The following is a 12,500-nucleotide window of genomic DNA, read 5'->3' on the forward strand; positions in this document are numbered from 1 at the left end:
AAATGTGAACAGATAAACTGAACTTCATTAGGACATCATTTTTAAAGCGGAAATTAGAACAGCCATAATATAGAATTATTTAAATTGAAAGTGTGTATGAAAAATTGATAAATTAAATACAGGAATTTCACACTATAAAAATATTCTGGATCCATTAATAAACTAATTGAACTTGAAAAGGATCAAATTGAAGTTCCAGGAGCAGATAATTAAACCCTTAAAAACTCGATGTAAAATTGCAAGAACAAAAACAGCAACAACAAAAACTGCAAACAAATAACAAGGAACAATTAAGAGCGCTGATTTCGGCCTGTCTCAACAAACGCCTTCTTCCAGACCTCCTCTTCCAGGCCCTCGGGGACCGAACGATATATTCTGAAAAGGTTCCAGGCGCGAAATTCTTTCTGGAAATATTAGATCACTGGAAAACGCGTCTCGGTCGGTCGCTCGTTCGGAGGTCGGTGACGGTGAATTCAGTCGGTTTTGAATTTCCCCCCAGTTGAATTCAAAGGAAATTCAATTTCCAGTGTGTTAAATTCATCGTCTTCAAACTGACTCAAGCACTGCCTGGAATTTTCTTCTTTTCCAGCCGATAAAAATGTTTATGTCTTGTTGTTAAGCATTGGCTCCTCCTGAAGATTTTTCTCCGGCGAGCGAGGTCTAGCAGGGACCTTCTGACCCCTCCTGCAGGTCCTCCATCACCTGAGAGTTGCCGAGGAGGAGCCCAAGGGCTTCTTCATCCTCCCGGGCGCCCACATCCCGTGGGTGGAAGGGCGTTTTGTGCCGCCGCCGCCGTGGCTCCTCATGCGGGTGCCGCTGACCCGCGCGCCCTAATGACGGTGGCGTGGCGCAGCGCAGGTGACATGGCGACGGAGGTGGGTGGGATGGGCGGCATGGGCGGAGGAGGCGAGCATCCGGGCGAGCTGGTGAAGACGGGCGCGCCCAACATCCTGTGCACCGCCCTGCCGAACCACTGGCGCTCGAACAAGTCGCTGCCGATGTCGTTCAAAGTCGTGGCGCTGGACGACGTCAAGGACGGCACCATCGTCACTATCCGCGCTGGCAACGACGAGAACTGCTGCGGGGAGCTGCGTAACAACTCCGCCGTCATGAAGAACCAGGTCGCCAAGTTCAACGATCTCCGATTCGTCGGAAGATCGGGGAGAGGTAAGGGTTGGTTAGCTTTTTTTTTGGAGTCCTTTGAATGGAACCTCTGATTTGTGAAGTCCTTTAGATATATTGGTGGAGGATTCTGACTTCATTTCAATTGGCTATCTTTATTTTGGAGTCCTTCGAATGGAACCTCTGATTTGTGAAGTCCTTTAGATATATTGGTGGAGGATTCTGACTTCATTTCAATTGGCTCTCTTTATTTTGGAGTCCTTCGAATGGAGCCCGTAACTTGTAAAGTCTTTTGGATGTATTGGTGAAGGACTAACTTCGTTTCATATGGTTATTTTTATTTTGAAGTCTTTCGAACGGATCTCCTGTCTCATGAAGTCCTTTAAATATATTGGTATAGGACCCTGACGTCATTTCAGTTGGTTATCTCTATTTGGAGTCCTTTGATCCGAACCCCTGACCCGTGAAGTCCAATAGATATGTGGGTTAAGAACTGATTTCCTTTCAATTGGTTATCTTTATTTTGGAAGTCCTTAGAATGGAGCCCATGACTCTTGAAGTCCTTTAAACATATTTGTAAAGGACCCTGACTTCATTCCAGTTGATTATCTTTATTTTGGAGTCCTTCGTATGAAACCCCCTGACTCGCGAAGTCCTTTAAATTTATTGGTTATGAAGTCAAGCTTTAGTCTCCCATTATTAAGTCTTTCGTGGTCTTCATTATTTTCTCATTTGATATTTATTAAAGACTGATGTCATCTTCAAAAGAAACTTCCAAATTCATTTAAAGTTCTAAAAGTCAAGTTCTTTCAAGGGACTCCGTTTTTCCTCGACTTCATCCTTCATACTTAGTAAAAATCTTTATCAGGAAATTGCTCCTTATTAAGTCACCCCAATAACGCACAGTTGTATCGCATTCTTCGTATCTCTATTGTATCTACCGCTCTTTTTCAAGGTATTATTAAATGCCCTGGTTTTTTTTTTTTTTTTGGTTGTTTTTATATTATGTAATAATTAACCATCTGTTTATGATCGTAATGATCAACTCTACTAATTAGTACACGAGAGTATGATTATGGTATTGTCTTCATTATAATTTCAGTGATAAGGACTAACCTATAAGGGAAATATTTTGGCAAATTGATATCAAAAGAAATTTTCAAGCAGTGCTATAAGTATTTTCTTAATTTCATCATTATAATGATTATTATTATTACTCTTATGATTATTTCTGATTATTGTCCTGGTTTTGAATTACGCTAATCGTATTAAAATATATACCCATTGAATTAAATTGCACGTTTCCACAATAGATAATTTAACTGACAGCACATATCTGCATATCTTATCTTACACGAATAAATTCATCATATGTAAATATGATTTGAAAAAAAAAGCATTTTAGATAATAAGTTTATTCAATTATGAATTCATCATATAACAGATCACATCTCTTCATTAAAACCACGATTTATTTGTCATTGGTTGATATACTTTAAAACCTTAATTCCCCCATTAATAACATATTTACCTCCTTATTTATCCACAAATAACTTACTTCCCTCCCTTTTTATTTACGAATAACTTATTTACCTCCTCATTTATCCACTAATAGATTATTTACCTCCTTATTTATCCACTAATAGATTATTTACCTCCTCATTTATCCACTAATAGATTATTTACCTCCTTATTTATCCAACAACAACTTATTTACCTCATTTATCCAACAATAAATTTCCCTCCCTTTTTGTCTTCAAATAACTTATTTACCTCCTTATTTATCCAGTTATAACTTATTTCCCTCCTTATTTATCCACCAATAATTTATTTTCCTCCTTATTTATCCACCAATAACTTATTTACCTCCTTATTTATCCCATCCGTCGCCTAATTATCCGTATTAAACGGACCCTCGCGTACCGGACGCGCTGCCAATAAGTTTTTTATTATTTCAGAATTTTCGGGCGGCCAATCAATAATGATTCAGAATCAATATCGAACGCCCATCATCCAATCATATGGGCGTCAGCGTAAATGCTAACCTAACCCCCCTCCCCCGGTAGCCATGTCCCCCTGCTGCGATATCGCCCCCCCCCCTCCCCTGCCCCCTCATATCTCTCCCCCTTAACCCTCACTAGTCACAGGCCTGACGTAAAATCGTTTTAAGGATGAATATTCCTCTAATCATACTTAGGTTCGAAAAGCCGTAGGCCTTTTTTCCTTTTATTTTTTTTTTCTTTTTTTTTTCTTTTTTTTTTTTGTTCGGTTTTCCTTCCCGTTATTTTTTTTCTTTCTCTTAACCACAGAAAATTAGTGTTGTGCTTAATGGTTTCGTTATTTTATTCTTTGTGTTTTTTATTGTATTTGGTGAAATTTTCTAAGTTATTTTTGTTGTGAGGTTTTGCATGTGGAGTTATTTGTATTATATTTTGTTGTGTGTGTGTATATATATATATTTATATATATATATATATATATATATATATATATATATATATATATATATATCTATATATATATATATATATACGGTATGTATGTAATATATTGTATATTATGAATTGCTTGAATTAACAGTCAGCGATAGATCGCTACCATACTCTCTGTCAAGGATAAGAAATGAAAATTTTATTAAGAATTTAGTATTTAATTAATAATATTGAGCGTGTTACCCACGGGAAACTTATCCGATCAAAAATAAATTAGAAATTCGCCTTTTAAGTAAATTATTTTTTCTTGGATAAAATTTTTAATCGAATCTTTAAAATTCAGTATTAGAAATTTGGAACTTTTTCTAAAATAAAAAAAATGAATTAATATTTATCTTTCAGCTTTTGTGTTCATCCTGGTTTGGCAAAAAGACAAAAATAACGTACAAATAGGAAGAGATTGTTTACATTTCTTGTATGACTTATGTTAGTGGCAGTTAACATTTATCAGAAAAATAATGAAAAATTCCTATATTTTATTAAACAATCCTGCTTTTTATAAAGCTTTTGATCAATATAAACATTGATAATATTTATTATGAGAATATTTGATGAAGAAATGAATAACCTATGAATGAAACAGCAATCTAAATTTTATCCCTTTTAAGCGGAAGGCTTTTCTAAGTAGGCCTCTTCTCTCTCCCTAAGCCTACCTAAACCTCCAATGCATCTTCCCTCCCCCTTCCCTATCCCCATAGGCTTAGCGAAAATGCGTGTACGGAACTGCTGCACGCACACACACACGCACAATTTCGGATATTTCCTTATGGCTAAGTGCATTGCGGCCTAAAAACGATTGGTAGTGGTTGCCAAAGGCCGCCATTTCAGCATCTGATTAATAGCAGAGGTTTCTTAATATGTGATTTCTCGTCTCCGAGATTAATCCCATTTCGCTCTCATTAAATAATTCGTTCTATTTCTGTCTCATCTTGTAATGATCCGCTTGGAATTATGGTTTACTTAAAAATATTTATTTGTGGCATTCGAGAAAATTTTTCTTTTTGATGTTTTTATTTATTTTTTAATATTCTGAAATAGTAAAAACTATGCTAAGGCGTATTAATATTATGTGGTTTTGTGTAACGCGTAGATAATTTGAATCGTATAAATATATGCAAAAGCGCATATATATATATATATATATATATATATATATATATATATATATATATATATATATATATATATATATATAAAGATATTGTACTAACAGATTCTGTGTAGTCTCCTTTCTTTTGTCCCATGAATATATACATTTATTAATCAACCTATCAAATCAAACCAAGATTTATTTTTTCTATTTCTTTGGTCACATCAACACTTACTCCTTAATTAAATCCATCAAATCAAGAATATTTATTATTCATTTCCTTCAGCAATTCATTATAAATTATATTAGTCTTCACACCGCTTCAGTTTCATTTATAGGTCGGCAAAATATAATGAAATATTATAGGTTAGGCGGTTGAGGTATTGCCAAGTTCGTTTATTTCTTTCATTTACCGACACCAAATTTATCTATTCTTCCGCACACGGTTCATCCTAGGGTAGGCACATACAATATATATGCGTGTGGGTGTATGTGCATTCACTGTATATACTATACATGTATACATGGCATTAAAGTTTCAACCGTCATATTCATCGGTATTTTATAATCACAATTTCTATACATTTAATTAAGAAATCGGTGCCGTAAAGTTACCGTATTATTGAAATAAACTCTACGGGATTGACATGCCATATTTCGTCACTTTCCGATGAGGTATAACTACTGTATAATATTATCCTTCTTGTATTTAATTAAACTTACCAAGGTAAGTTCAGAGTATCACTGTTTTATGGGTGTATGCACGAAAATGCTTGCGGTGTTGGTATGTACTGTATTAACTCTATTAATAACGCACCGCTTCTATTTTGCTTCAATTAATCGACAACGGCATTTGGGCACTTCGACATAGGGTGTCTTAGAATATTTAGAATTTATTTTATCGTTTTATCTCTCTGTCAGTTAGATTACACATTTTAGTGGATGAATATGTGTACAGATTGATTTATTCACGTATATTTCATTTATTTCTAGCATATGAAGCAATTTGTCTCTACACAGCGTTCGTAGGTTTATACACATACACGTTTACCTATTACGGTTATGCTCTTCTATATAAAGAAATAAAATCATCTACGTGTACTTCATATACATGCATACATATATATATATATATATATATATATATATATATATATATATATATATATATGTATATATATATATATATATATATATATATATATATATATATATATATGTATATTTATATATATATATATATATATATATATATATATATATATATATATGTATATATATATGTGCGTGTATATGTGTGTATGTATCGATCCACACACACATAATACTATATATATATATATATGTGTGTGTGTGTGTGTGTGTGTGTTTGAGTATGTGTATAGGCTATATAATTATGCGGTTGATGGTTACATGTTTGCGACGTGAATTAATATGTGAATTAATATTCACACATGTGTGTATAGCCTTCGGAAATGCGTCCACAATCATTTCATCGTCGTACGCAAAGAAATGCCTGATAGTCCCGGATGATTTCCTTCCTTATGCGTAAGAAAATCAGACAAACGCATTTATCGATTGAGAGTCTAGCCCCCCCCCCTCCCCCTCCCCCTCCCCGATGGGGGGTAAAGATAGGGAGGGGTATGAGTTCATTTGAAAATGGCTGTTGTGTAACCGATTTTCCCATAGCAGCGGCCGGGGAAAGAGGGGGGTGGCTGGAACAAGGGGGGCTGGCCCCCCCTGTAGTAAATCTGTTTGGGATCCGGCACTTCAAATTTTAATGAAATACATCACCCTTGAGGCCTTCCGACACCGCTTGATCTTTTATGAAAATCTTCTTCTCTCTCATTTGTTGAGGACAAGCCAAAGAGAGAGTTAGAGTGAGAGAGAGAGCTCTTCCGAGTTCCGATGGATTCAACGAATCGTTATGCTTCCTCTTTCGTTGTTTTTTTTTTCTGTTGTTTCTTCACTTTTTTTACACCGTTATATATTTGCATGTTCGATTGTTACTTCTGTTATCTGCTTTGGATTTTCACTCCTTAACATTTCTTTCCTTATTGCGTTGGTCTTATTTAAATCTCTCTCTCTCTCTCTCTCTCTCTCTCTCTCTCTCTCTCTCTCTCTCTCTCTCTCTCTCTCTCTCTCTCTCTCTCTATTATATATATATATACATATATTTATATATATATATATATATATATAATTATATATATATATATATATATATATATATTTATATATATATATATATATATATATATATATATATATATATATATACATACATATGTATATATATATATATATATATATATATATATATATATATATATATATATATATATATATATATATATATATATATCCGTATTTTTTTATCATTCCCTCAATTCTTTATCATTTGCGTATTTTTCGTTTCGCATTCAACTGATTTATCTAATTATCCATTATCGCCATTCGTATTTTACTCTCCGTTATTATCAGATTTGCGTATTTTCATAATTAAAATTTACCATTACGTACATTTTACCATATCGTTCAAAATTTCGTTCTAAAATTCTTTTATTTCCTCAAAAAAATTTTTGGTCGTATTTTCAATTTTATTCCCAAACTGTATTTTTCACGTAATGATATTTCTATCTTTACCTTTTCATCTTTGATTTTTAAATATTGATTTCCTTGAAATTTTCAATACATTCCTCTTCTTACTTTTACCTTGAGATTCTTATTTGTTCTTCCTTTACCTGCTTTCTTTCACTTTCCGTCTTTATACTTTCATACTTATTTCCATCCTCTGTTATTTCTTTCTTTCAGTTCCTCAAACTTATCATTTTAACGTAGATTATCCTTTGCTATTTTTTCTTTCGGTGTTTAATGTATTATTCCTATTTTCCTCATACATATATAATTACGTTTTCATCTTCTTTAAGTACATCTTTTAAGTACATTTAATTGTTTATTTAAGTACATTTTAAGTACATTTAATTGCTTACTTAAGTACAATTTAAGTACATTTAATTGCTTATTAAAGTACATGTCCGAACTGTAAACTTTTTCCTGATCAAATTTCTGTTCTTTTATTATTTTTTTTTTTAATTTATAACAAATTATAGATTATTTCCTCTCAATTGTTTCCTCAAATTTTAGTTTTTCCTCTTTGTGTTTCGAGTAGGCCTACGCTTTTGCTTCTTGTTTTCATTTTTCTAATTTCCCATAAAAATATTAATTAGGAATTTCCATCTTTCCGTTTTCCTCTCCTTAGTTCGTTTCCATTTTCCCCTTATTATAATAAGCATTTTTTTATTATTTTTTTCTCTCGTTCTTTCCATGTGATAAATTTGTTTTCCTCATATCGATAAGTGGATTTTTCTTTATTGATTAACTTTTTTTTTTTTTAGTTTTTACCCACGTTAGCTTTTCTCTAGGCTTTTCCTCTATTTCCTCCATCTTCCACTTGGTTATTTGGCGCTTTTTATTCTCATTTCTTCATTTACATGATAGAAAATTCTCCCTATTTCCTTAGCATCTTTTCTTCCAATATATTTTTCTTCCCCAGTTCTTCTCTTGGCTTCTGTTATCTCTTCTCTTTCTCATTTTCATGTTATTTATTCTCATTTCTATATTCTCCTCACATCCTATTCTTTGGCGACTATTTTTTTATTTTCATTTTTTTTTTAAATATTGTCATATTTTTTTTTCTAGTTTTCCCATTTTCAAAATAATGTTCCGTTGGTTCTCATAAAAAAAAACTTTCACAATCCAAATAACAATTTCTTATAATTTTTCTATTCTTTAATGTCTTCTTTTGATAAATTATTAGATTTGAAAGGTAACTACTTTAAAGAAAAATCCTGGAGAAATATTTATAATAATTTCCATATTTTATTATTACTGATAATTACATCGCCATAAAATTCCCAGTAATTTAAAAGTTTTATTATTCCATATATTTATCTCAATATATAGTTACAAATAATTTCAGGGTTAAACTCGTTGTTATACCTAATTCTTTGTTATTGTAATATTCTAAATAATTTCTTCATCATATAGGCCTAGTTACAAGTAATTTCGTAGTTAAATTTGTTTTATTATCTGTAATGTATTTTAATTGTCTCATTCCTAATAATTTCAATGCATTAATTTCAATTATTTCTTGATTAAATTCTTTGAACATTTTATTGGAATATTCCAAGTAACTTTCTGTTTATGTTCCTAGTAATTTGCTGGATATATATATATATATATATATATATATATATATATATATATATATATATATATATATATATATATATATATATATATTATGGTTTCATGCTCCAAATATTTTTCTTTTTTTATTCCTAATAATTTCTTCGATATATTCCGAATATTTTTGTCTTAATATTCCAAATGATCTGATTTTATTCTTAGTAATTTCTTCTTCATGTTCCAAATTATTTCCTTATAATTTTCTTGTATCATCCTTTGTAATTTCTTCATTATGGTTTTGCTATTAATTATTTTGCTATAATATTCTTAATTCCCATTCTTTACCTTCTCTTGCAATAGAAGTCTTCTAGTCATCTTAGATTCGATGGATCAGCAGCATTGACCCTGATAATTGTAACGCCAGATAACTGCCAATCAATCAGTTGTAGTCTTTGAAACGTTGATATGGCTTTTAGTATCTCTCTGAATCATGAGAATTATATATATATATATATATATATATATATATATATATATATATATATATATATATATACATACATATATATATATATATATATATATATGTGTGTGTGTATATATATATATATATATATATATATATATATATATATATATATATTTATATATATATATATATATATATATATATATATATATATATATATATAAGGACATCCAGGAATTACTCCACTAGAATTTCCATGAATTCTTTTAATGAAATAAAAAAAAAGTACCATGGATAAGGTTGAATATAAGAGGTATAAATGATGCGCTGTAAATATTCATGACAGCTTACAGTTCGCCTCTAAAGGTAAATTATATACAGTTGGTCTTTCCGGGATCTCATTATAGGCAAGTCTATTACTTCTCTCATGATTCATCGAGGCATAGATGACGGAAGATCATTTGGTGGCCAGTGCCATCGACCTCCACTTTCAAAGATAATAATTTCCGAGTTTATTTTACCTTTTGAGGTTACGTCTAGTTCAGCCATTAGAATTAAGGTAATCTAATCATTCACAGGGGATTTTCACACGAACATCTTCAATCGCTAAATTTCTATTAAGAAATAATATTATTTAATTTGATTATAGCAAAGATCTTTTGACCTCTTTAACCACCAAATCTCCCACCAGAAGGCCAAAACTGTTTCCCTTTACATGCTTGTTGATTTGTATATCACACAGCGTATGACGAGCGGGACTTACATTGTACACAATTCTAATAAGATTTTGGGCAACTTTTATTAATACTGCATAAGTAATTCCTTTGTATTAGATTATTATCGCCGAGTGGCACTTGAAGGAAAATCTCGCAGTGACCATAAACTACAAATTTCAGTTCTTAATATTGCCTTTATTTACATCCATGTGATTGGCCTATCTCATAGCTCATCAAGAAGCCTCTCTGAGCTTAAGTTTCCATAAGGCTAAAGTATTCCACAAATCTCTCTCTCTCTCTCTCTCTCTCTCTCTCTCTCTCTCTCTCGTTTGAACGCAAGAGCAAAATTTCACAGTGATCTCAATCCGCCGCGAAACCTCATTGAGCTTATTTCCACACGAACAAGAGCAATAATGTTCTTCAAGTGAGGCATAACCAGCGATGAGTCTATGAGTCCCTCTTCAAGGGCCCTCTTGTGAGTCTATACCTTCCAGACTGACACGAACAGAGCCTCACTACTAAACGTGACGAGCCTCTATCTGGAAGTTTCGAGTGAACGAAACCAGCGATTAACCCTCTTAAGGGGTTTCCATCCACCTAGCGTTACCCGCGAATACTACGAAAACCCTGGCAATGATATTTCACTCAATTACCGTTTTAATTCCCATAATTAAGGCCTAACATTTTAAGCCCATCGTTCGTTTTCCCCTTGCAGCAACATTCCAGACACCTCTGGAAGCTTCCAGAGGCCTTCTGGGACGCTGGTGATCCACCCTAGGGGGGGGGGGGGTGAGTTTGGAGTTGTAGGAAGAGGTAATTTATGGGTTAACGACGTTTCCCCCAAACTCGACGAATTTTACCGTAAGTGACGTCGGTCTTTTGATTGCGACGATTGGTGTAGAAACTATGACGTCATCGGGTCGGTTTTTTTTAGCGGTCGGAAATCACTGCTTTCAGAAAGAATAAATATGCTGAATGCTTTTGATTTTTTTTATCATTAATCATAAAGGTTAATGTTTTTGTTGAAAACTTCGAAGCATCGCCATATATTTGTGGAATTTTTACACTAGATTTATTGAATATGATTTAATCATTATCTCACAAAGATAAACATTCTTTTTTTTTTTTTTACTTTTTTCTAGTCAGGTTATGTTTCCAGCCTCATGATTTCATAGCTAATCATAGTAATAATTTTATCCTGATTATATACTTTTTCGTCTAAGCCTGAGTAAAATTTTAGTTATTTTAAGTAAGGGAATTCTATTTTTTAGCCTGTCTGTTTTGGGGAAAAAAAGGCTTCTTTAATTTTATTAAGTTATTTTCTTCTTTTAAGTCCCCTTTTATTAATGATGGTAATAAGAATAAAAAAATTTTATTTGATTGAAAAACGATGACATTATTATTCCTTTCTAACTTATTATGATGATATGAATATTGAGGTAAAGTAGAAAATACAAGTTAAAATTATTTCTACAGTCGATGAGAGAGAGAGAGAGAGAGAGAGAGAGAGAGAGAGAGAGAGAGAGAGAGAGAGATCATATTCAGCTCTGATTAGCAAATACAAGTTGAAATTATTTCTACAGTCGATGAAACTCGAGAGAGAGAGAGAGAGAGAGAGAGAGAGAGAGAGAGAGAGAGAGAGAGAGAGAGAGAGAGAGAGAGAGAGATCATATTCAGCTCTGATTAGCAAACAAAAGAGCTTTCTTCTTACAAAAATATTATCGTGATAATAATGATAAAAATTTTAACAATAATAGAAATGGTAAAGATAACGCTGAAAATTTTAACTAATATCAATGGTAATGATAATGATAAAAATTTTAACAATAGAATTAATGGTAATGATATAATATACATTCATATTATTTTTTTCATTTCAATAAAACGTTTAACAAATTTAATTTTTCCTATTGTGTGCCTTTTTCTTTGCGTTATTTTTCGTTACATTTTTTCATTTTTTCCTATACAAGAAAAGATTTTTTTCTTCATTCCTCGTAATTTTTTAATTAAATTTTTATCTCTTATTCATTACTAATCCAGAAACGCCAAAACCTTTCCAATCATTCGATCAATTATCACTTTATCTGAAAACTTCTGCTTTTAGATGATTATTGTTTTATTTAAGTCCCTTAACCCACTTTTTCTTTTTTTCTTCATAATCATCTTCATTCTGTTGTGTGAAAGCTAGTATTGCCATGTAACGGCTTATTTTATGCCAGTGTGTAACAACGTTAATAATAATAATAATAATAATAATAATAATAATAATAATAATAATAATAATAATTTTGAAACGTATTCCTTTGGTTTTCATTTCACCGTGCAGGTGGATTATTGTTTAATTGTGTGTATATATATATATATATATATATATATATATATATATATATGTGTGTGTGTGTGTGTGTGTGTGTGTGTCT

At 32.0% G+C, this 12,500-nt stretch overlaps 1 protein-coding gene across 2 annotated transcripts in view; it reads left to right on the top strand.

Moving 5' to 3' along the window:
* The window catches only part of LOC137660234 (segmentation protein Runt-like), a 74,105-nt gene that overhangs the window by 566 nt on the left and 61,039 nt on the right, over positions 1–12,500 (top strand). For both annotated transcript variants that reach the window (XM_068394964.1, XM_068394963.1), the window contains exon 1: positions 1–1,167. This exon is cut by the window's left edge. In XM_068394964.1, coding sequence (XP_068251065.1) covers positions 834–1,167 — 334 coding nt within the window. In that variant the 5' untranslated portion in view covers positions 1–833. The remainder of the gene's footprint in view (positions 1,168–12,500) is intronic.

This window comes from Palaemon carinicauda, chromosome 20 (genome assembly GCF_036898095.1).
Source record: "Palaemon carinicauda isolate YSFRI2023 chromosome 20, ASM3689809v2, whole genome shotgun sequence".
Classification (NCBI taxonomy): domain Eukaryota; kingdom Metazoa; phylum Arthropoda; class Malacostraca; order Decapoda; family Palaemonidae; genus Palaemon; species Palaemon carinicauda.